The sequence below is a fragment of the Helianthus annuus genome, chromosome 2, assembly GCF_002127325.2.
Source record: "Helianthus annuus cultivar XRQ/B chromosome 2, HanXRQr2.0-SUNRISE, whole genome shotgun sequence".
Taxonomy (NCBI): domain Eukaryota; kingdom Viridiplantae; phylum Streptophyta; class Magnoliopsida; order Asterales; family Asteraceae; genus Helianthus; species Helianthus annuus.
The window spans coordinates 146,266,271-146,291,008 of record NC_035434.2 but is presented as its reverse complement, the minus strand read 5'-3'; the positions used below and the strand labels follow the sequence as shown (position 1 = coordinate 146,291,008).

The following is a 24,738-nucleotide window of genomic DNA, read 5'->3' as shown; positions in this document are numbered from 1 at the left end:
CTGTTAAGTCAGTGGGCCAATACAACTTAATAATTGTGCATGTTACAATTTGTTGACAGGTTGGGCCGGCTGGGGTTGGATCAAATTGCTATTTAAATGCTCAGTAGTTAATCAATGTTTGTGGAATGTGGAACTAGGGTGTGAATTATAGTATGAAAATTGTTATGGGAACAGTATGTGAATAGTTTAAATGACATGAGTGACAATGCTTTCATGAGACATGGACAACATTAATTAACTAATGCTACTGGTACTACTTGTCAAATATTAAGTGCACTATTTGTGAAGCATGTGGCTTGAGTAAATGTGGAACTGATTGTTATGTGTAATAACATAGGGCTTGGCTGACCACTATTGTTATACGTGTAATTAATTCTTACCGAGCAAACCAAAGGTGAGTTCACTGCTCTTTTCCAAGCATGCATCCTGGGGAGGGATATCGGGTGACGTTCCAGGGAGGAACGTCAGGTTAATGGGATGTTTGTTATTACTCATTTCTATCTTATAAGACCCCTCACATCTACCGACAGTTGCCGGGGAGGCAACGAAGTTATTAGTTGATAGCGCTATTAGGTTTGGCACCCTCACACCGTACCGGGGAGGACGGGCATGAACTAATTTCTTTAAAGCATGACCAATGTTTTGATAGAGACATTGGGGTTGGGCAAATACATCTTGTAGCCATTGCGGTAATTGAGTTAATAACAACACCAAATCAAATCATCAAATCTGTGAAACGTTTTAATCTGCTAACTAGTATCTAAACACATTAACAAAACTTTGAACTCACCAGCGTCGTCTAACACACTTGTCTGCATGCTTGCAGGTCTGTAGGTTTATATCATTTGGAACTTGCTGTCTGGGAGGATGCTGGAGTGGTCATGGGTCGGGATACTTGGAATCGCAAGACAAGTCTAACGGTTTTGTACATGTGGTTTATGAAACGCTTAAAAATGATTTATGCTTCCGCTGTATACGATGAATTATACTTAACGTTTTGTATCACTTTATGATAATGAATGTAAGTTTTATTTAAATATATTTATGAGTTCAATGTGATTGGTGGCTAAGATCTTGGTACGTCACACGCCCCGCAGTGTTTCCGCAAGTGGTATTTTGGGGGTGTGACAACTTAGTTCTCGAAAGATGTTAGATTATATAAATATTTTTATAAAAATATATAAATATATTGTTATAATCGTGTTAGACGTCCCGAGGAATCGTACGTGTATGTAACGAATAATATACAACGAACTCGTATCATATGTGCCGTTTAGGCGTTTTGAAATAAATATAAAAGTTTTATTTATTTTATAAAAGTGTCATCGTTGGATGTTTGAAATAAATATATAAACTATATTTATTTTTATAAAAGAAATCCCGAATCTCGATGTTTAAACTAAATATAAATAACTATATATTTTTAAAAGATATCCGACTTGTTGACGTTGAAATAAATATAGATAATTATATTTATTTTATAAAACTTTCAAGTTTGGTTGTCTTGTAAAACTGATTTTTGTCGAACGTTGTAAACGCGTTTCTCATAAGTAAATAAAGTGTCGTTGAAATTAATTGTATGTGTATTTTGTTTTATAAATGTCGTTTGAATAAAACGTGTTTTGGTTTTACGGATTTTCTCGAAAAACGGGCAGAGTTTCCTCTGTTTTTGGACGGCCCCGACAACTAAAGTGTCGTTATTTTTATCAAACTTCAACAATATTCAATCAATATAATGTAATTCGTCAAATATATTAAATGTAAACTATAATTAAACGGTTCGAGCTCATTTGTCACGTACAATAAAAACTATAAAAATAACAAATTAATCTGGTCGTATCTTTACCAAATTAGTGTCGAAACGTCGAACAACTTGACCGAGTTGACCGAGTCAACTGATTTTACTCGGGTTGACAGAGTTTGACCGAGTCGAACCACTTCATAACCTGACCCGAACCAAGCTGACCCGAACATACTTGAACCACTGTTGAGCCGTTATCCGCCTTTGATCCGGGCTGACTGACCGTTGACTAACCTGGACCGAACCGAGACACTCGAACGACTTATGAACCAACACAAGCCTGAACCCGCCTCTTGATGTGACCCGAAATAAAACCCGAAACAAATCTGAAGTGCATCATCTTCTTTATCACTCTCAGCCATTAATCATCATCGTGAAATTGTCGGAACAAAGAGCCACCGCCGCCGTGGCTCCGCCGCCAATGGCGGTTCGTCGCCGGAATCGGCACCGCCGTTTCTCTTTCTCTCTCCAGTCTCTCTCTATCTCCTTCTCTTCTTAGCTCTCTCTCTTGGTCGTCATCGGATCTCAGCATCGGCACCACCAAGAAATCCCACCACCGCCACCGTTGCGAGAGGCGGCGGCTCCGCCTGTCGTCGCCGGAGATCATCAGAGGGGGGGGGGTCTCACTGTTGACGGTGGTCGCCGGTTTCGTCGAAAACAGCGCCGGCTCCGGCTTACCTGTCGAGCAGAATCAAGAGAGGGGGGTGTATGTTCGGTTATGTGTTTTGAGGGAGGGGGGAACGAGAGTGAGGAGAGGTAGGAGGCAAAGTTTTGATGTTTTGGGTTAGAGAGATGAATTCTCTGTGTTGTGTTTGTTGTCCGGTTGTACAAACGAGAGAGAAAGGGAGAGAATCCTTTGAGAGATATTTGTGGTTTGTGTGTGTATATCTGCACAATGGAGATCAAGGGAGGGGCTAAGGTTTTATCCTTATTTGTGTGGGTAATGACTAATGTGGTTTTCTTATGTCCTGTGTGTATAGATCTACAGAGATTTCATGAAGATTTGATCAAGATTTAGTAAAGATTTAGTAGGATTTTATAAGATTTGGTAATATTTTGTATAGATTTAGTAAGATTTTGTAGAGATCTAATAAGATGTAATATATTATGTGCAGGTTTAGGCTTGTCGGTTTTGGGCTTGGGCCCAGGGCCCACAAGCCCATCTCATGTGTAAGTGGCCCGTAATTCCTACGAGACCCGATATCGTGACCCAAACTCCATAAGCATAAAATTGTCGGCGTCGCCCGTATTTCGTACGGTTTCAGTTTATTACCTTATTACCGTTTAATTTCCAACAGTTAAGGCTGGCAAATCGTGTCTTAACAGGTTAAACAGGTTTCTGACGGCGCGCACAACATAAGTTTCAAACATGATGTTTAACTACTTTCTACCTCATGTTTATATAACAGTCTTATGTTTTATGTACAAAGATGAATAACTGATTGATCCAAACATTGTAATTTTAATTATTTTAAAAATTAAAAAAGTCAAAGGGTGTATTTTTCAGTCAAACAGGTCTAATCGTGTCTTAACAGGTACCCAATTGCCAGCCCTCCGCAGATCGTCACATGCGCACCGTAGAACTGCATAAGTGTTCCTAAGCTTACTGAGTCCCTAATTAAGTTAATTTTCGTCGTAAACACTATTTAATGTCGCGTGAATCTCCTGTTATTAACGTAATTAAGGGCGTAAACTACTGGTTGTCACAAAGCCACTTATTAATTCATTCAAAAGTGATATCTCCTTCAAATTCCACTTTGGGAGCTTCTTTACAATTGTGTACATGGCTTTTCCTTTATCTATATCTATATCTATACTATATATAAAAGCATATTAGAAGGGCAAGGAAGCCAATGTGTTGAAAACACCTTTCAAGCATGAAGTACAACTCTCTAAAGCACAATACATTTATACCTTTCCAACAATACCCTTTCTACCCTAACCCGCCTCATCCAATCTTTGGGCGGCCAACAAAACCCCAAAATTTCATTTCAAATTTCAAATCCAGAGCCCTTTTTCGTTTTCGTTTTCTCTCTCCCTCAAACATCTGTATTTGGATCTGGATTGGATGTGCTATCTCTTCACAATTCACCACAAGTTATGCCGGAGGTCAAATCTCTAATCTGAAATCTTTCCCTCTCATTTACAATATAGGTTTTCATTTTCACATTCTCTACCTAGGTCAAATCTCAGATTCTTAGTTTTTGAGTTTCTTGAAGAACCCTAATTGATTTGGTTTTGTTTTCAGGGAGATTTGATTTGCTGAAAGATCAAGACCACGACCAGTTACGCCCCTGGTATAGTTTTTTATTTATTTTCAAGTTCATGTATGATGCTTTCGAGTTCATGTTGTTGTCGTTGTTGCTTCCAATGTTTTAATCTTACTATCCAGTTTCGTTTTTTGGTATTTTAGATGATGAAGAAGACGAAGATGACGTTGATGGTGAGTTATGTATCAGAGATTCAGAGCAAGCCCTAACCCTAGATTTCAATAATGTCATCCAAGCAAGGTTCTGCACAATTGTTCTTCTCCATGGTTTTTGTTTACATGAATTTTGAAATTTTACTAAAGTTAGTATGTTATGTCTCTGTTATAATTTGATTTGTCAAAAAAAAAAAAAAAAAAAAAAATCTTGCTGCAAAGGTGGAAAAGTGAAGCCACTAAACCAACCAAAGGCTGAAAAGAAAGAATACAATGAGGTATTGTTCATAACCCTGATGGGTTACTTCTAATATATTTTTTATTTGTATTTATGTTCTCGATTGAAACCAGTTATGTTCTCGATTGAAACCAGATCTGTGGCGCGATGGTGGAGCTTTTCACACTACTAGAAAACTAAGCAATTGCGACCAAATGTTGCGACCAACATAAGGCGGACGCAAAATTAGCAACTGGTTTGTGACCAAAATCAAAATAGTCGCACAATTAAAGACCAATCTAGATTCGGTCGCAAAACAGTCGCAAGTTTTGTGACCTCATATTCGTAGGAGCAAATTAGTTGAATAGTGTCGGAAAACGGTCGCAAATACGAGAAAAGGAAAAATTGCGACTGCTTAAAGAGGTCGCAAATACGAGATATATATAAAAAAGAAAAAGTTGCGACCGTCAAGCGGTCGCAAATACGAGAATTCTAAATGTACATAATTGTATTCAACCTATTAAGTTTTTGTGGTTTTGTAGTGTTTGTTAATTCTGTTGTTGTGATTGGTTGTTACGGCATAAGTAGAGTTATTCGACTTGCTGACTTCATGGTTAATGTAGTTGAAATCCTGTTTGACTATGACTTTACCGAAAACAATTGACACTGAACCTTCGGATATTCCTAAACACCTCTTGATTATCAGATGTTAATGTAAGCTATTCGACTTCACATATTTGACACTGAACCGTTGAATATTCCTAAACATCTCTTGATTATCAGATGTTAATGTAAGCTATTTGACTTTACATAGGAGTTTGTAACCAACATTGGTATCTAGAACTTGGAATATAGTTTTGTTATGCATGTCAAATTTGCTAATTCTGTAATCTCACTGACTCTTAATGTGACTTGGTTTATTATGTTTGAATGCCCTTGAACCCACTATAATTTTACTTGAATACAAGTCTAATACTATGTATAGAGAACCATAGTTATTTCCTGTTTACATTTGGTGGTGTGACACTAACTATGTCCGATTGTAAAGTCGTTTCCCTGATTTGAGTGTGTTCCAGATTTCTATATTTAAGGGTTTGAACTAAAACTGGAGCTAAATGAATTAAGGCTTTGGTTTGGACCAAACTACCTTAATATCAATTTTAAGAATCAAGCAAATTATATCCCATAAAGTTATATCGATTTGAACTATGATTTTAGAATATCCCATAAAATTATATAAACTTTACGGATCAAGAAAGTCCAACATGTGTATACTTGACTTTGTTTACTGGCCTAATTCCCCCAATCTCTTTAAAATATAAATAATTCTTTTAAAATTTCATATCCCGCTCCTAATTCCCCCAATCCCTCTCTTAAAACCTAAAACTGACTCTGCCCACGCCTATTGTCAATTCACGATGTCAAAACCCTAGATAGGCGAATGGGCGATTCCCCAATCCTTCCTCCACATCACCGAAGATTCACCAATTGTTCTGCATAAAACCTAGATCGACGACTCCTTAATGGTTCCTCTAACCAATTTCTGTCACACTTTTGCTAGTACATCGAAGTTGTTCTCGATTTCACGTCGTTTCACGGATCTGAGGTATTTAAGATTTATTTTTTGTAGTATCATGGCACGTAGTACAGCAGATGCCGGCAGATGTTGTGGTTTTGTGGCAGGAGGCGGCAGAGGGCAAGGTATGGTCTCTTGTTCTCCCTAATTTTGCCCTAATTTCTTCCTATTTTCTGCTCGTAATTACTACATCTTACGATATGTAGACAGTAGTAGACCTAAATCACTGTTATCTTCATGACTTCATGTTTGTTCATAACTTGATCTAAACGGTTTGTTAAATTCTGTAAATTAGGGTTTTATTTGCACTTATTGTTATACTAGTGATGTTTATGGTGTTTGATTTAATCAATTGACAGTTATTGTTGATGGTATTTATATACGGAATCTGATGCGGATACGCATCAACACAATCAAATGGCTCAAAACCTAGATGTTCTAAATTCTTCAAAACTAATCAATTTAACTAATAACGTATTTAAACAGTTCAAAAACTTTAGAGATAACTGTACATTAGAAAATATAGAAGGTTATCCAATGCTCCTGCATCAGAATCACGAATACATTGACAGACAGTGTTTGGATAGAAAGCAGATCTTAAAGTAAAAAGGAGAATAATAAACAAAAACACATGATACCGGACAGGCGGTCACTAGTAACTTGTTTGGATTTTGATCGCTACCGTTGTCCATATTCTTACATGATACTTAACCAACTAGAAACAATAGTTAAAAGTTATATATATATCCTCTTTCACTAATCATAACTAGTGATCAGATAATGATATATTATATATATTTTTTTTATGCTATTTAGGTTGGAAGATGCCCTCTTATTTGTGTACTTGGGGTGCCAAATCACATGACATATGCTGATTTTTGCCGGTTTTGTGGTTCCTTTATTCATCATATATTGGAGATGCGTGTTGTCAGGTTTGGTGTCTATAACTATTAGTAATAATTAGTACTTAAGTAGTAATTCTTTAGACTATGGGGTATGGGGCGGGGGTTGGGGCGTGGGTTGGGTACGAACGCCCAAGTCACCACCCCGGGTGGGCTTGGGTTTCGGCGTGGCCCTTGGGCGGGGGTTTTAGCCCGGGCGTTGGGCGGACCTAGCGGTCTTCCATGCCCGGCTCTCATTGGCTGGGCTGGCTAGGCTATAGGTGGCTACGATTTAAATTTAAAAAACAACCGTTTGGCCAAGCCAAACCCACCTGGGCCAGCCACGCCCCGCCATACCGACCCAACATGCAACTGACCAACGGTGTCCCTCGAAGTCCACGTGTCAACCCATGCCCCAAACCCCCGCCCCACCATACCCCACGGTCTTAGTGAGATGACATTGTTAATCTTTTATGTCTTGGGCTATGTTGTCAAAAACGCACTAGGCGCGCGCCTAGGCGCTCGCCTGGGCGCTGAGGCGCAGCGCAGCGCGGCTAGAGCGCCTCGTGGTGACCTAGGCGATGATTTGGGCTTTTTTTTTGTAAAAGCGAGCGCCTGGAGCTGGGCGCAGGCACATAAAGGCGCTAAGGCGCGCTTAATCAGAAAAAAACAGCCAGAAATGTAAAAAAAAGGGCCTGAATCGAAAGATAGAGGGAGTAGATAGATAGGAACCTGGTCTAGCAACTTGAAAAATACGTTGAAGGTGGTAAACTTGTGGATGAGCAACATGAACCTTCAAGCTAGATAGTTGTAACCCTAATTCTCCCGTGTAGTAGTGCGTATGGCGGCTTTTCAAAACCTGAACCCTAATCACAGATTGGGCTGGGCCATGTTTTTATTTATGTAACAAAACTGGGAATTTATTTTAATAAAATAGATGGGTGGCCCAATTGATTTGTTTTTAACAGTTCTTCAGTTTTATTGTTTTAAGTTGTTACAATTGCTAAATATATTTTAAAACACATTAATTATTATTATCATTCTACATATTCTAAAAAGATATAGTAATAATTTTCTATTATATTTGATTATTTGTATAATAGTGATAAACTATTAATTTTTTATGCTTATTTAATATATATTTTTTATTATTTTTATTATTGCGCCTTATTTAAAAAAAACCCTCCTTTTTTTTGCGCCTTGCGCCTAGGCTCCAGGCAAGGCCTTTGCGCCTTAAGTGCGGCTTGAGCTTTTGACAACATAGGTCTTGGGATATAGAAATGATGGAATGGAGAGCCGGTATAGTATTTTCGTAACGTTTGATGGCCAAAACTCAACTGATGCATTTCATAAGCATTTAATGGATGGCGCTTCTCATCTCTTGAGGTTTCTCCTATTTGTTTAATATACTTCATAAGTTGGTATTATAGTTTACCCGAGCATTATGTATTTGTGTGGTGTAAATAAAGTTTTATTATTCTGATATCTTTGTTAATTGTTGTGTTTGAATGCAGACAGAGTCATGTCGTGTGCTTTTCACTGTTGATGTACAATATACACACCTAATCGAACACACACAAACTTCCCTTGCAAGCACAGAGCAGCCCTCATGTCCAGTCTTCAATATCAAACCAGTTACGTCTTTAAATAGCGGTTTATTCATGTTTCAGAAGACATTAATAGCTTTAATATACTGGTGTAGATAATCTAAACGAAAAATCTTGAAGTGTTAACTTACCCAACACCGTTTTTGTCTGCATGAAGTTTTACGAATTATTTTACGTCTTTTTGTGTAGAGAGATTGGATCAAGATATGAGTGGAATTTTGATGACAATGTGCAATCACTCATTCCATTGCTCATGTATTTCAAAGTGGACCGATTCTTCGTGCCCGGTAAGTATATTGATATACATTCCTTCTGTGTTATATTGTTTGTCCTGTCATAACAAGCCTACTAACTGTTTCTTTCTTACTTAACACAAATCAATTGAACATAATAATCATATTACTTTCATTGTTCATATTTATATAAGAGTTAATTGCCCGGATAGTCCCTGTGGTTTGTTATTTTTTCACCTTTAGTCCCCAACTTTCTAAAATTACACGTATGCTCCTTATGGTTTGTTTCTCTTTAAATCAATATAATTATTAACATTAGAAAAACATATCAGCTGGTGCCCACTTTTTATTTAAAGATAAACCACTCCACCCCACCCCCATCCCCACCCCCACCCCCATCCCCACCCCCACCCAACCTTTCCTTATTCTCCACCACACCTACACTACCGCTCACACACTTCTGCTTCTACCTTCTAAACATCACAATCACACTTTTTCTTCAGTTTATGTGGATTTAATTGATTAAATGAATCTGAAAATAGTAACAAAAGGGGGTTGGAGATCGTTACCAATCATTAAAACATTCATCTTGAGAGAGCTGGAGACGGACAGGAGTTCTGGCCGGAAACCGGTCATCCCGACCATCTCTGGCGATGAAGACTGCAAGTCTGTGACAACTAATGATAATAATTGTTCAAGTAATTACTGGAGAAATCATATGAAGTCAAGGGAAGGGTTAATATTTTATTGAAAGCCATACCCTCACCCAATTCATTCTATTGGCCTGCTCCATTAACTTGAGTACTTGAAGCGTTCATAACAAAGACCCGACCGGAACTCTGAACATGCTTAGAGGAAGCGCTGGCAGTGGTTAGTTGTTGGGGCAATGGTGGCGATAGGGTGGTTTTCTACGCCCACCGTCGTAGGTAGCCGGAATCGGCCCTAGATGGTCCAACAGTGTTGCAACAGCTAAGGTAATGTTGACAAGATTTATTCATTTCATTTCTGGATCTACAAGTTGAAAGGTGGAACCATCAATTAATTTTTATTTTTAGTCACCGATGAAGCTTACAAACAAATTGCCTCTTATCCACAGGTGGCTGCAACTGCAGGTTTTGGTGAGATAATGAGCTATTAAAACCTACAAATGTCTCAAAATTTCCTAGCCCATCAAAACTAGTTATGCGGTTTTTGGTTTGCAAACAAGACCAAGAGGTATGTTTATTCTTTTAAGTTGTTTGGTTCAAACATGTTTAAACTCAAATATTGACATTATTTTTTCATGCAATCACTTCTCAGTCAATAATATGTTAACTTTTGTATGGATATTATTGAAAATAGGCTATTTGACCTTAGAAGTCAAACAGATTTTTTCTCTTTATTCTATAATTGTATACGCAGCTAATAAGTTTCATAAATTGTATAAATTGTGATTATGCTGGCCATTAATATTCACTTTGCATTGGTTTTATTAGATCGAAAGGTTGAACGTGATTATCCAAGATATAGTGAAAGAAAAAGAAAGGTTGAATAATATTATTGCTGTATTGGTGGTGGAAAAAGAGAAAGATAAGATGGAGAAAGAGGCTATGAATGAAAGGACGGCAAACATTGAAGTGATGCTAAAAGCTAGGTTTCAAAACGTATAATTATCGACTTAGGTTTCAAAACATATAGACACTTTGTTTTGAATATGTATTTTGTTATGATAACTTTGGTATTTGATGTTTTAAGTGGGATGTTTTATATAATTGTGAAAATTTGATAATATGTAAAATTTAAAAGTAACATTATGCAGGTTAAAATGAAAAATGGATAAAAATAATTTTTAAAAAATAAATAGAAATTGCGACCACAAAAATGGTCACAAATTTTCAAAAGGCAAGCAGTTGCAAAACGGTCGTAGTTTGTAAAAGACAGGTGATCGGAAAATGATCGCAGTTTGTAAAAGGCATGCGGTCGGAATACGGTCGCATCAAGACCGTCGCAACCAAAGTCCCATAAAACCAGGAACAGTCGCAATATTTGTGACCATTATTAAAGTCGCAAAACCCGGGTCGCAAAAGATACCAGCAGTCGCAACTTAGTCGGAATAGAGCAATTGCGACGGGTGTTTTTCCTATTGTAGTTTTGGTCGGAAAACGGTCGCAACAGGGCAATTGCGACTGGTTTGCGACCAAAATTGTGGTCGGAAAAACCTAGTTTTCTAGTAGTGTCAAGGGTGGGGTAGATTGATGAGGTTTCGTAAGTGGAGATTCAGACGATCTAGGGCTTAAACAAGCTTTCTACAGAAATCCAGCAACGAGGTGAGAACCAACACCCAAAGAATCGTTTTTTTTTTTTTTTTATTTCATGTATTCTTGAGTTCATCATTTTTTTCTAGATTTTCCTATGATTTTGATGTTCATAATCATTTATCTATTACATATTTGTACAGGTATGATGTCAAGTTATGAATTAATCATCGATTAGGAAAAAGAAGTAGAACTTCTTATGCCAAACAAGGAATTATACGAGGAAAAAGAGCACTTATCACTGGTGGAACTTTCATTGTGTCCTTGTTAATAATATTTATATGAATTATATGTCATATTGTCATGAGTTTGACCGCTTACGCCTATGTACAGGGTACATAAAAGTTCTGTTGAACTGTTACTCCTTTGGTGAACTGCTTATGCATACAGGTTTTTTTATTAGTTATCTCTTATAGTACTATATTTGTGTAATCTATTTTATAATCATATATGAATTTTTTTATCATCTTAACAGGCGTAGCTTTGTTTTCCGGTCGTTTCTTGCTTTGGATATTGCAAGCCATTGGTTGCCAATGTACAGGTCTGTACACATCATTTTCATTTCTTTATGTTATCTGATTGTGAGCTGGGGCTCAAGTCATCATCAGCTGTGCAAATTGTGTTCTTGAACAATTTCGACTTGTATATACATATACAAGTTTAGGCTCAAGTACATTTGAGCTAAGCAAGCGAGCTAATCTTAAGCACAATTGGTAAATGTTTGTTAGTGGAATCTAGCATAACCTTAAGCCTGTTTCTGTTTGGTGTTATTATTTTAGGTAGCAACTTTAATTGGGGATTCACAAGAATCAAAGGAGTCGGCTGGAAATGGGTTGGTGTTATTTCAAATGATTCTACTTGGGCTCCAAGCGCGCGATACATCAAACTTCTTCAACGAAAAGATCAGCGAAAAGATGCAGTAAGGTTGCAAGTTACTTTAACTAATAATAACTTTTCACATATAAGATCATGTTTCTTTAAGTAGATAACATATAACAAACACACAGATCTGTTTCTATATAGGCTGCGTGAGGTACTTTACATTCAAGAAGGTTAATCATCACACGATGAAGAGATGCCTTTCATACATAAGAAGGTAAATTATCATACCTAATCTGTCGAGCCAACAGAGCTTTAGCTGGCTGATACAGAGCCACCGCACCTCGTTTAAGATGGTGAACCCGGCCCTGAACTTAAAGTGTCATGTCGCCAAATTTCACTGTTTTTGCCTCATAATTACTGTGATAGTAGTCTTCCAACCACTGTTTTTGTTTACACGGTATGCAAATCTGAACTTTATCATAATTCTATGGTCATATGAATGGATTTTTAAGGTTTTGTTTTGTTTTTGTTAGTTGGTGAATACGGGGAAAGGAAAGGGCACAAGTCAGTCTTCTTTTCACATGGACGGTGTGTCCGATTCTGCTATAAGATTAAAGCAAGTAGCGGATTTGATAAAACTTTCATGTATTCAGATAATATATTATGTACATTTTATGCAGAATTCTATTGATGGAACGTCACACTTTTCAGGAGATCATGTCAATAAGCCTTTCATGTGAGTTGATTAACTTGTTTATTTTTTTTTTATTTGCATTACTCTCTATTTTCTGATTTTATTAACATTTAAAATCACATTTGGGATTTCGTCCTTGAGGAAATGTCATGGTTGGCTAATGATTTTGCTCAAGTTTGTTTTTGCTGATACAAATCAAAGTCAAGTAGTCAACCCTTTTATGTATAGTTCTTCCGTACTGGATAAAACATATTATTATACAGGAGCGCCTTTGGAAAATAACCGCAGCCGCTCAACTTTGTAGAAGAGTTTCTTTTGCTTCACGGTTAAGACTCCAACAACAAAGTTTACTGCAGAAGCGAAAGGAAGTCTCTCACGATATGGCAGAAGCCGTCATGCAGTTTGGCCACGTGATACAGGTCTTTGGGTTTGCAAATGTTCTGTTCTGTCTTATATTTGAGTAATTTAAATACAGGTCTTTGTGTTTGCAAATGTTTTATTCTATCTTATATTTGAGTAATTTAAAATTTACAAATGTTCTTGTTAGATTTGACAGGTGAAACGTAAGAGGGCAGAGCCAAACTACATTGAAAAATAATCTACAGTTGGGATTCAAGGATATGCAATGAGATTCATGGGATCTCCAGTGTAGACCACCTTGGGTGGCCTCTATATTCTCCAATAATTTATGATAATTGCTATTTTATATTATTTTAGTAAGTGAAGTATTAATTATGTCAAAAATCTATTGAAATAGGCTGAGAAAAATCTATTTTAAAATGAAAAGTTCTCGACGAGCTCCTTGTTCTGAGCGTTACTTGTGATGGTGGTGCAGGCCTTAGGCCTGATGTGATCTCCAGTTTAGACCACCTTGGGTGGCTCCTATATTCTCCAATAATTTACGATAATTGCTATTTTAGATATAGTTTCTAAACTCGATTTATTTAAAATAGCTATTTTATCATGAAAGCTTATAGTTTTCTAGATATTGTTTCTAAACTCGATTTATTTTCATCCATTGCCTGCTACATTATAGTTTGATTGTTCTATTGATTTTTGTTTGAATTTTGAAATATGTTTGTTTAATCTTAGGCTAGGAAGTTGATTTTGTAGAATCTGAGATGTTAGGTTTTGTTAATTCGCGAATTGAAGGGAGATTGAGCCCACAATTTCTGTGGCGTTGGTAATGGGGTTTTAAGGTATATCACTGGCACGGATTTTCAATTTTGTTTCCTCTGTTCTTCAGTTTGTCATTTTGGTTATTAGTTCTATATTTGGTTGTGTTGATGATGGCTGGACTTAAAGTGAAAGAGAAGGTGCATTGTGTGATTTTAGACATGGCCCCACTAATATCTTGGTAAGTCAATAAGCTTGTATTTTTGTACAAAATATATTGATTTGTATATTATCTTGCACTTTGATTTTCAGGTTGCTACTGGTGTTGCCTCTTGGGGCCAAGAATTCTGCACAATCACATCCTACTTTGGCCACCACGGCTGCACCTAAAACCTAAAGAGCAGAAGCACAAGTCTAAACAAGTCAAACGAAATGAGCTGATGGGTTGAGGGTTGTGACCATTGGGTTAATTGGGTTGACGTATCGACCTTATACTTTTTTATTTTTTGTTCTAATTTTAAACGGGTTAACATGTTGACATGTTTAGTTAAATTGGGCAATCAAAACACGACCCGTTCAATTAGACATGACAATCTAAAACTTGATATTTTCATGTTGTGGTCTTGTTTCGGAAAGCAATGCCTTTGTTCTTGACATTGCTCCATCTGGTAGTAAAACAATGTCTTTGTTCATTCAAACATTTTGATTTTAATTTAAGGGTTTTTTGGTCATTTGGCAGCTGAAACAATTTTGGTACTGCGTTTTTTGGGGTTTAAATTGAGAATTGGTGCCCAGACCTAATATGACCCAAAAAAGTGTTTGGATTGTAGAGCTGGTGATATTTGTTTGAATGAAGTTAATTGGAAAAAAAAGAATATAATTTTTTGAGAATAACACTATTTTATGGAAATCAATGGAACAAAGAATGAATGTCATTTGAGTGCACAAACATGCTTGTGGGGGTGTGAGGATTGCAAAAATCAATGGGGGTAGGGTAGGGTGTGTTATATGGCATTGAATGCATATGATAAGGCCAGGGGGTGTGGCTTAACGCCACCCGCCACCTCAGCCACCATAGCGCCCTGGGGTGTCATCGACCACACCGCCACGAGTAAAGGGGGGTCCTTCCGCCAGCACGTTAACGAGTAAATTTGGCATTTTCGAAGTTGATGGTCTTTAAAGGGGGGCGCTATAGTGTAAAGGGGGGCTTTAAACCATACCCTGCAAGTTAAAGGAAGGGGCTTTAAAGCCCCCTATATGGCGTGGTGGTGAGGTGACGCTGAGGTGGCGTGATAAAGCCCCTAGGGGCTTTATACCAGATCCTCTAGCCTAAAGAGGTGGAACACTAATCTAGAATAATAGTATAATGGAAAGAAGACCTTGTTACAAGTGGAAATCAACAAATAGGGATGTACTATAATGGGCTGAATTAGGGTGCATGGTGCTTTACATGTTTGTGTTCGGAGTATCAGACACATAGTGATTATTTTTTAATAACTATTGGGGTTTAGATATTAGAAATTTCATGTGTTTATTGGACTAAAATTTTGATTGCTTCTAGTCGTGCCACAGGAGCGTACACTTCAGTAAAATCAATCCCCTCCTGTTGACTAAAATCAATCCCCTCCTGTTGACTAAAGCCCTGAACAACCAGTCGAGCTTTGTTCCGTACAACAACTCCTCTGTCGTCTCTCTTACATTTAAATACCCATTTCGTATTGATTTTTCTGTGACCATCCGGCAAATCCACTAGCTTCCACACTCCTAACTTTTCAAACTGACTCAACTCTTCTTGCATCGCATTGACCCAAGAATCTTCAGTAAGCGCCTCTTTGTAAGTTCGCGGTTCGATCTGCGAAATAAAACAAGTCAATGAAAATTCAGTTTGTAAAGGTGCTAATGAAGAATAAAAACATGTAAGGCCCTGGTCAATTTGACGTCTGGTGCGAACGCCTGATTGTAGGTCTCCTATGATCAGCTCCTCTGGATGGTATGAAAGAGTTCGTGGCATTACTTCGCTTGGAACATCTACATCGCCTTCTAGATTAGTAACATTCTGATTTGCACCTTGTTCACTAATTGTGTTTGTTTGACTTGAATCCTGAATCTGCTCCCCCTCAGACTCTGAATCACCATGATCAAATATTGGCATATTCTCAGATTCTTGATTATCATTCTGATCCGATTTATTATCTTGAGCAACTTCATTCTGTTGGACATCATCATGTTCACCAGCATTGCTTGGACCTGCTGAATCATCGCTCGAAGTTTGTCGAGGTCTCATTAAGTACTCGGCTGGGAATCTTTGCTACAACTCGTACTCTCGCAAAATATCCAACTCGACAAAGAAATCTTCTTCTTCCTCTTGTTCTTCCAACATGTCAAACGAATCACACAACTTGTCATAATGATAACGCCATGAATCTCCAGGATTCTGCGGCGGCATTGTATGACCTTGACATTCAACATTTGGAGCTTCAATAATCCGCTTCTCACTTGGAACGAAGACACGTCGCATAGGACTTGCATAACCAACAAATATACCCTCAATGCACTTCGGACCAAACTTTCCATAAGGTTCTAGAACAGTACAGGGTGACCCGAACGGTTCAAGATACTTCAAATTAGGCTTGCGGTTATTGATCAACTCAAAGCATGTTTTGTTGAACTTCTTAACAGTGAGAACTCTGTTGAGCGTATAGCATGCGGTAGAAACAGCTTCAGCCCAAAAATTTATCGGTAACTTTGAATCTGTGAGTATTGTTCTAGCCGTCTTGATTAGTGTCTGGTTTTTGCGTTCTGCAACTCCATTCTGCTGCGGAGTGTACGGAGCACTAAATTCATGCAATATACCTCTTTCATCACAAAATTCTTCCATCTTGCTGTTCTTGAATTCAGTACCATTATCACTTCTGATTCTTTTGATACGCCTTTGGTACAGATTCTCAATCTTCTTGAATAACGCCATCAAATTGTCATAAGTTTCATCTTTTGACTTCAAAAACGATACCCCCGAAAATCTGGAATAATCATCAGTAACGACCAAACAGTAACGATCTCCTGTAATACTCTTGACATTCACTGGACCAAACAAATCCATGTGAAGTCTTTCCAGAGGTCTTGAAACTGAATTGACTTGCTTTGAAGGATGTGACTTTTTCTTCTGCTTGCCTTTAACACAGCTAATGCACTCCCCTTCCAGATGAAAACCTTTCACATGAACACCCAACACTAAATCGTTATGAACCAGGTGATTCATCTTCCGTAGGTGAATGTGACCCATTTTCCTATGCCACAATCTCGATTCTTTTTCAGTTGCCCTAGACATAAAACAATGAGCCTGACCCATGGTTGTAGTAGCTACGCTCATGTCCAACACGTACAGACCATTGACTCTTGGTACCCTCATGATAATCCATTCTTCAGGGATAACAAATCCTGGCTTCGCAATACCAACTAGGAAGCTCCGGCAAAGACCACAAATACCTATTTAGATTTTGAAACTACCCAAGCCTCTTTTGACTTGGGCAACTCAATTTTAATGTGAGATTTTTTAGTGTAAAGTGGCGGAAAATTTTTGTCATTCATTTTCAAGTTTTCTTCAGACCCAACCTCAACTTTTTTGTATAAGAAAAACTCATCTTTCTGAGGTTGACCAAATGATTGGTCTTTCTTTTGAATTTCTTTCTTTTCAGAAACCATGGATTTTTCAAGTTTTTCATAATAATCAAAAGGTACATCTATCTTCACCGGTGTGGTAGAAGATGATTGTTTTTCAGTCTTAGGAACCTTTGGTTTAGAAACACTTTCTTTCTTTTGTTCAACAACTTTCGGCTTCCATGTTTGTTGAGATGATGCAACCCGTTTGTAAAACTTGTCATTTTTAGTTACCACATTCTTAACAGGTTTAGTTTTGACTTTGGTGTTGTCATTTTTCAAATTCTTTTTCTCGACAACCAATGGAGCTTTTCCCTTTGCAATCAACTTTCTTTTTCTGAATCTTCACAGCTTCAGTCTTAGGCTTCAAGTTGGTACACTTTCGTGCAATATGTCCAACTTGATTACATCTGAAGCATGTTCGAGTGTCAACAACTCGTCTGGTGCCTTCAGACTGAGACTGTGAAGCTCTCTTCTCAAAGAACTCTTCATTTGATTTTGAAAAAATCTTTTTCTCTTCATCATAAAGTGAACTTGAAATGTTCACAAACACTTTCTTCTCAGCGAACTTCTTGTTTTGAACATTTCTCTTTCGATAACTCTTACCACCTTGATAACTACCCGACCAATTGTTTTGATTGTTATTATAAAAACGCGGTGGAACAACAGGCTTCTTGTAGTAAGCTTTATCTTTTTCAAAATTCATTTGCCTTTTGGTTTGTTTTAAACTTTTCACTTCTGAAAAATCAATTTCAACCATTTTAAAAACATTCGTCAGCTTGGCAACATTTACATTCTCTAGTGGAAACTCAGAATCCGAATACAACTTATCAGATCCCGACATCTTGTACATGACAAGAGAAGGTTCATCATTTAAGTTGTTTTTGGACTTTTGTTTCGGAATGTATTTGTCAAAGAAACATTCATCATCTTCAGCTGAATCACTTTCAGACATCAAAACACTTTCAGCTGTGCTTTTAACAATCTCTGTCTGAACACTATCATCAAATGATGAAGGAGAAAGTGTAACATCAATTGAATCAGGAAGTTTCACTTCATTTTCTTCTTCAGTTTCAACCAACCCAGATTGCTTTTTCGAATAATTGTCAAGAACTGGTGGTGGAACTTGATGAAAACCCACCCCGGTTCCATCAGAGTACACATCTTCACCTGCTTTGTTTTTCCCGATGGATTTAGGAACAATGTGTTGCAAAACAAAGCTTGCGGAGTTGTAACTCTTAAGCTTCAACTGGATTCGCTCATTTTCAATTTCAGCTTCTTGAAATTTAAGCTTTAATTTTGCGATTTCATCTAGTTGTTGATTGATTAATTCTTCTTTTATCCTAAGCACTGTCGTTAGATGAACATTTTCTTTATAAGTTTTACCATTTCTGTCATCATTATCTTTCGTTGTGCGTTTAAGCTTCTCAAAATTTTCAGTGATCTGACGATTTTCAAGAACTAACCTTTCATTTTCTTTCCTAACCTTTTCTTGGTCAATTTTATCATTTTCAATTTTATTAGTTAATTCTCTTAATCTGTCAGTTGAAGCTTTCACCCTTTTATCACGATCAAGAATTTGATCCTCAACGCTTCTGACTCTCGCAGTCAGATCATCAACCTTCTTACTGTTGAGATAAGTGACTGTGCTACAAACTTTGCATTCCTTGATGCAATTTTTGCAGTCAACATCACCATTGACTTTCTTACCTGACTCAGTCATTGACTTGTTTGAACTGACCTGGCTTTTAGACTCAGACACGGATTTAGAGTCTACCTCAAGTGCTTTAGCAGCCAGCACCTTGTCAGCCATTTTCCTAAGTTTTCAGCATTCAACTCCTGTGTTGTGTCAATGATTCCAGTGTCAATCTTCTTTGACTTCTCTTTCTCTTCTTTCTCCTTCTCTTCTTTCTCTTTCTCTTCTCCGCTTCCCCACCATTTCCTCTGCCAATAATCATCTTCTTCTTTAAACTCTTTGATTATGGTTTCCAAATCAAGAGTGTTATGATCAATAACAATGTTTCCCTGGGGGTCAAGATAACATTCTCTGTCTGGATCCCATCTCTGTGACCATACTTCTGTTCTTCAGTTCTGTTGTCTTTCCAAGGAACAGGTTCAGATTTTGCCATGAATGCATATCCAACCGCATCCTCCTCAGGTAACAACTCACTCCAGTCGTAACCTTCATCGTCGTGAATTACAGCAAGAGCTCTTGATTTCTCTTTGTTCTCTTCAAGCTGCTTCAAACTTGGCGGCTCTGATTTATTCTGATGATAAATCGCTTTCTTGTAGTAATCTTCTCTAAACGGGTTCTCAGATTCATCAGCATACGCATTTCGGCATTCACGCTTAAAGTGACCTTTCTGTTTGCACTTAAAGCACATCACTTTAGACTTGTCAAAGCCTAACTTGGTAGAAGGTCCACCAATAGACTTCCTCCCTGTGATCTCCATGAAACGCTGTGCTCGACGAACTGCACTGGCCATACACCACCTTATGTTGATCAGTTCCATCTCCTCAAGATCTATTTGATCATAGTCTTCCTTCGTCAGGTTGGTGTTGCCTATCTTCCCTGCTACAAGACATTCATAAGATTCTAGCACAGATGCTAAGAAAACCATCTGTTGTTTCGCTGACTCCTCACTGAAGTTTTGAGCGTTCTTTAAGTCTACAACGATGTTGCATTGAAATAAATTATTTGCATCAGAATGATTTGCAGATGACGAAGATCCACTGTGAAATCCACTGCTTTGAGTCTCTTTGTTTGAAGTGTTAACATTTTCGGCAGAAAAAGCTGTCCTGGGACATGTACTCGTTGGCATCATGCTCTTTGGATAATTCCAGCAAAGGCGTACAACCCCTAAACGGGTTCATGAATATATCATCCATCTTGCACGTTCCTGAAAAATCAGCAAACACTTAGAAAATTTTTCGAAATTTTGAAAAACAGCAAATTTTGAGCCAAATCAGCTTTCGAGCGAAATTAACAGAAACAATTCAAGCGAAATCAGATATAGTCTGATTTCGAGCGGAATCAAAAAATAAATTTCGAGCGGAATCTGACTTGTTCTGATTTCGAGCGGAATCAAAAGATAACTTTTGAGCGGAATCTGTATTTATCGGATTTCGAGCGAAATCACAAGCAAAACTCAAGCGGAATTAGAATTTTAGCTATTTCGCTTCAAATGACCAATAATTTTCGAGCGGAATTAATGTTTTCAAGCAGAATACTTCGAACACACTTTTCGAGCGGAATCAAGTTTTTAGGCCATTTTTACTATTTTTACTTCGAATTTTAACTTGATTCTTTCTAGGGTTTGTTAATACTATGTTTTACACAATATATTCAAAATTCAAGTCATTTCAACCGTTGGAACTAGTTCAAATCAGAAAAGTATGAGAAAAAGAGAGTAGAAATGAGAAAATCCGGTAGAATCAAGCTGTTATGGTATGAACTCCTCGTCCTGAGCTCTCTGATACCACTTGTTGGACCGTGTGTGACCCTAAATAGTCAGTAAAGGCAGTTCATCTTTGAATACAGAGGCGGAATCAAAGTAAACAAAGTCACAAGAGCTTTATCCTTTTAATTTCCTTTCTATTAATGCTTTCTGAGTAAATTTTGACAGCAATTCGACACCTACAGCATGACCTGATTCCGCTCCAACGTTACAGAATGAGATCACACATCACATATATATAGTATGTCTGATTCCGCTTGAAATGGTTCAAGCGGAACCCCATGATGATCAATCTCGAGCGGAATCACCATGTACAATTGAAGCGGAATCACTAACTAGACATCTTGGAGCGGAATCACCAAAAACCTATCTGGAGCAGAATTACACAATATCCTGATTTTGCTTGAAATGACATTTATGTCATTTCGAGCGGAATTACAATCTAAAACCACTTTTCATGTTTTCCAACTCTGAACAACCTATCTAGACCTAAGACTCGATTAAGACGCAGTAAACAGACATTCAGTGCACCAACAATGCTCAATAATATTGTTATGGAATATCGATCCATCACATGACATGTGTAATGGCATGCGATTCATATGTAAAGGTTTTATGCGAAATGTTATTGATGCAAAAATTGCAGTCGGTCAACATGCCAAAAAAAAGAGTTTTTTTTTTTTTTTTTTTACCAAGAATCCCTCTAACCCTTTCTGAAGATGACATATTCCCATTCAAGCTGAAAAGAAAACAATTTCCAACTCAACTTAGCTTTTCCATGACGATTTATAAAGCTCAAGGTCAAATAATTCCGCGCGTTGGCATTTATCTATCGGATTCTGTATTTTTACATGGACAACTTTATGTGGCTTTATCAAGAGGGATTTCAAGACAAAAAAAGAAGGTGTTGGTACATCTCGCCAAAGATTTTGAACAACGCAGAGTTTACACATCAAATGTTGCCTACAGGAAGTGTTGCCTGATTAATGAACCGCATTCCTATCAAAACGAAGGTAAGTTTGTAGATTTTGTGCCTTAATTGCTTCCAGGAATTACTTTTTAATTATTTTTTTAAAACATCTGTAAGCGTCTAACATTGTTTTTTTATGTGTCGAAATTTGGTACAGTAGAGGAGAAGATACAAGAAATTCATGAGCGAACGGATTTATCTGTTGTAAAACAGGTAGATATACAAGAGACTCTCCGTATTTTGTTTTTGGTGTTTTTGTCTAGCTACTTGCTTGTGTTGTACTCTTCTTGTTTTCAATTACATCTACTTCCTTGTTTTGGACTCTTCTTGTAGACAGATCACGCCGAAGCTACAGCTAAAAAAATTAACAAAAGTATATCATCAAAAAATCGATAACCTAACAGAAACATGAGTGCCAACATATCACGAATAAGAAAACTAACTTAAGTACTATACAATATATCATGAGACGACTGATAAACTAACGGTAAACGGGTATGCTATTGTAAATCGTCACTCCTGTCGCATCACGCGGGTAAATGGCTAGTATAGTATTAATTATAATTATAGATTTTTGGTCTTTAGGTATATTGTAAATTTCAGTTTTGGTCTTTGTAATAACAAATAACATAGTTGATCCTTTATGTTCATATATTGTGACAGTTATGTCTTTTCATTTAACGGGCGTTAATTTTGGGTGTTAAATTTGGTCATGTGTCTTGCACATTAGGGCATATCGGATTTTTTACCCTTTAAATGAAAAGAGGATATTACGTTTTTAGCCCATGTGGTTAAGTCACTTTAACCCTATTATCTTCAAAAGGAATCTTTTGACATTTCAACCCCCAACATCATTTTTTCTATCCTTTTTGGCCCCTAGAAGTAACTTCATCCATGTTCTTCGTTAAAATTCAGTCACATGCCCCTCCCATGAGGGGCATTTTAGTTAAATCAAGAAGCGAAGTGCAAGTCATGTGCAATACTATCCAACGGGCTCCATTCCTATCTTCAACAACAATGCTCAAAAGTATGAACCATGCAATGTTAGACCAAGTGGAACAAAGAATACGAATGGGTTGATCATAACTAGTGATGATGAGGAAGACCTGGTTGAAGTTGCAAGTGTTGGAGGCTCAGATAATTGTAGTTCATTTGAGGTTCTTTTCAGAAGTTCAAGAAGACGAGGAGGTGCAGCCGCATGGATTGAAGATTAAGGGGTGTGTTGGATGCATGCTAATCGTTCAATCCAAGTTCTACTTCTAACATTAATAGTTCATCATCATCATTGTTGAGTGTTATGTGTCTTATGTGTCTTATGTCATGCAAAACTACTATCGAGCCGGGAGTCTCATTGGAAGCAGCACCTCTATTCCTACGGAGTAGAGGTAAGGTTGTCTACATCTTACCCTCCCCAGACCCTACTTTAGCTTTGTTATTGGTAGGATTTACTGATTATTATTATTATTATTGTTGTTGATGTTGTTGTTGTTGTTGTTGTTGTGGTTATTGCTATTGTTGTTGTTGTTGTTATTATTATTATTATTATTATTATTATTATTATTATTATTATTATTATTATTATTATTATTATTATTATTATTATTATTATTATTATTATTATTATTATGAGTTGTAATTAACATAGGCCAAATCTACTAAAGCCCATGCATTATGAAGTATGAGGTCATAGGTTAAACGTTGTGTCTATTGACGAAGCAGTTGGAGATCCAAACATCACGCCGCTTGGTATATGTATATATGTATTGTGTCGAACAAACTTGGAAGATCTGAATGATCATCATCATCGACCTGTTTGTGTTAATCTTGTTTGTTTTATTTCATCCACTTTCAAACTCTTCTGGTTTATACTTTCGGTTGTTAGTTTGTTTGTTAACTTGGACATGAAACCATTGCATCGTCGTAATAAAGACTAATAGAAATGACATCATCTTTGTGAAACATATTGATTTCTAATGCTTGATAATTGTCACACCCCGATATTTGCACGTTTCACCGGTGGGCCCGGTGGGGGATTATCGTGACGTGGTTGGTAACATTACAGTCAAACAACACAATATTTAAATGCATAGCGGAAGCAAAAGATAGATATATTTCAACCGAATATAATTGTAATCTCAAGTATCACAACAGTTGAAAGTAATCCACAGGGGGATCAAAAATAAATAGGAAACATTGTTCAACAGTTTGACATCCAAGCTTGCGAGACTTATTGTGGACGCTAGGAGAAAGCCAGCCTAGTTCACGTAGTACCTGCACTTAACCTTTTTTGGAAAAATATGTCACACCCCCAAAATCCACCTGCGGATGACACCCGCTTCGAGGGCGTGACTGACCAGGATCCAGCCACCAATTATACTGACTAATTAGATTGATAACAAAAAGTAATCCTTACTAAACATACGATTAGCAAATATCAAGTTCAGAGTTTAAGGTTTCAAGTTTTAAACAGTAACAAGTAGCGGAAGCATAAATAAATAGTTTTAAACAATGTTTATAAGGTAAGCATGATAAATGCCCAACACACGGGCAGACGACCACTACACATCCCAAGCAGCTGCTCCAGTCACTGGCCACCTGCAAGCATGCAGTAAAGGGGTCAACAATAATGCTGAGTGAGTTCACTAGTTGTCCAGTTTTAATTACCAAAAACTTGTCTCACCAGTTAATTTATCCGTTTATACATGCCATGGGGAGCTACCCCAAAAGTTAGCGACTAAACTGTTTTTCCAATACCGAACACTAGGTAACCGTTTGCGTTTCCGTAGGATGCCCCGATGTCAATGTTCTATCATCATCGACGGATGCCTGAGTACATTAGTTCACGACCGATCCCATACCATGGCACGGTGTGAGGCTGGTAAGACCTAAATAGCGCTATTAACTAATAACCCGTTCGCCTGGCACCGGCGACTAATCGGTATTATGTAGTAGGGACTTGAGTGATAGAGTTGCGTTTAGTGCCGTATGGT

At 37.5% G+C, this 24,738-nt stretch overlaps 1 protein-coding gene and 2 long non-coding RNA genes across 14 annotated transcripts; all 3 read left to right on the top strand.

Moving 5' to 3' along the window:
- Positions 1 to 3,800: 3,800 nt before the first annotated feature.
- LOC110906454 lies at positions 3,801 to 4,624 on the top strand. Its single transcript, XR_004881889.1, has 4 exons — positions 3,801 to 3,910; positions 4,050 to 4,098; positions 4,215 to 4,501; positions 4,597 to 4,624. It is a non-coding gene; the product is annotated as an uncharacterized LOC110906454 (long non-coding RNA).
- A 1,176-nt stretch (positions 4,625 to 5,800) lies between these two features.
- On the top strand, positions 5,801 to 10,507 carry LOC110923548 (BRAP2 RING ZnF UBP domain-containing protein 2-like). 9 transcript variants are annotated; one of them, XR_004881887.1, is made up of 6 exons: positions 5,801 to 6,141; positions 6,833 to 6,948; positions 8,412 to 8,531; positions 8,694 to 8,791; positions 9,834 to 9,952; positions 10,213 to 10,457. XR_004881887.1 is itself a non-coding variant. In XM_035984492.1 (6 exons), exons 2-5 carry the CDS (start codon positions 6,094 to 6,096, stop codon positions 9,857 to 9,859), a joined length of 288 nt encoding a protein of 95 aa, XP_035840385.1. In that variant the 5' UTR covers positions 5,801 to 5,966; positions 6,071 to 6,093; the 3' UTR covers positions 9,860 to 9,952; positions 10,213 to 10,457. The 9 variants fall into 9 exon arrangements, 3 of the variants coding, with proteins under 3 accessions (XP_035840385.1, XP_022023324.1, XP_022023331.1); XR_004881886.1 differs by having other exon boundaries at positions 8,412 to 8,550; XM_035984492.1 differs by lacking the exon at positions 8,412 to 8,531 and having other exon boundaries at positions 5,801 to 5,966; positions 6,071 to 6,141.
- Positions 10,508 to 10,952: 445 nt separating this feature from the next.
- On the top strand, positions 10,953 to 14,324 carry LOC110923594. 4 transcript variants are annotated; one of them, XR_004881882.1, is made up of 11 exons: positions 10,953 to 11,043; positions 11,175 to 11,275; positions 11,365 to 11,421; positions 11,507 to 11,572; positions 11,811 to 11,955; positions 12,055 to 12,310; positions 12,387 to 12,441; positions 12,534 to 12,589; positions 12,811 to 12,966; positions 13,104 to 13,904; positions 13,976 to 14,324. It is a non-coding gene; the product is annotated as an uncharacterized LOC110923594 (long non-coding RNA). The 4 variants fall into 4 exon arrangements; XR_004881883.1 differs by having other exon boundaries at positions 13,095 to 13,904; XR_004881884.1 differs by having other exon boundaries at positions 12,055 to 12,127; positions 12,811 to 13,904.
- Positions 14,325 to 24,738: the final 10,414 nt, after the last annotated feature.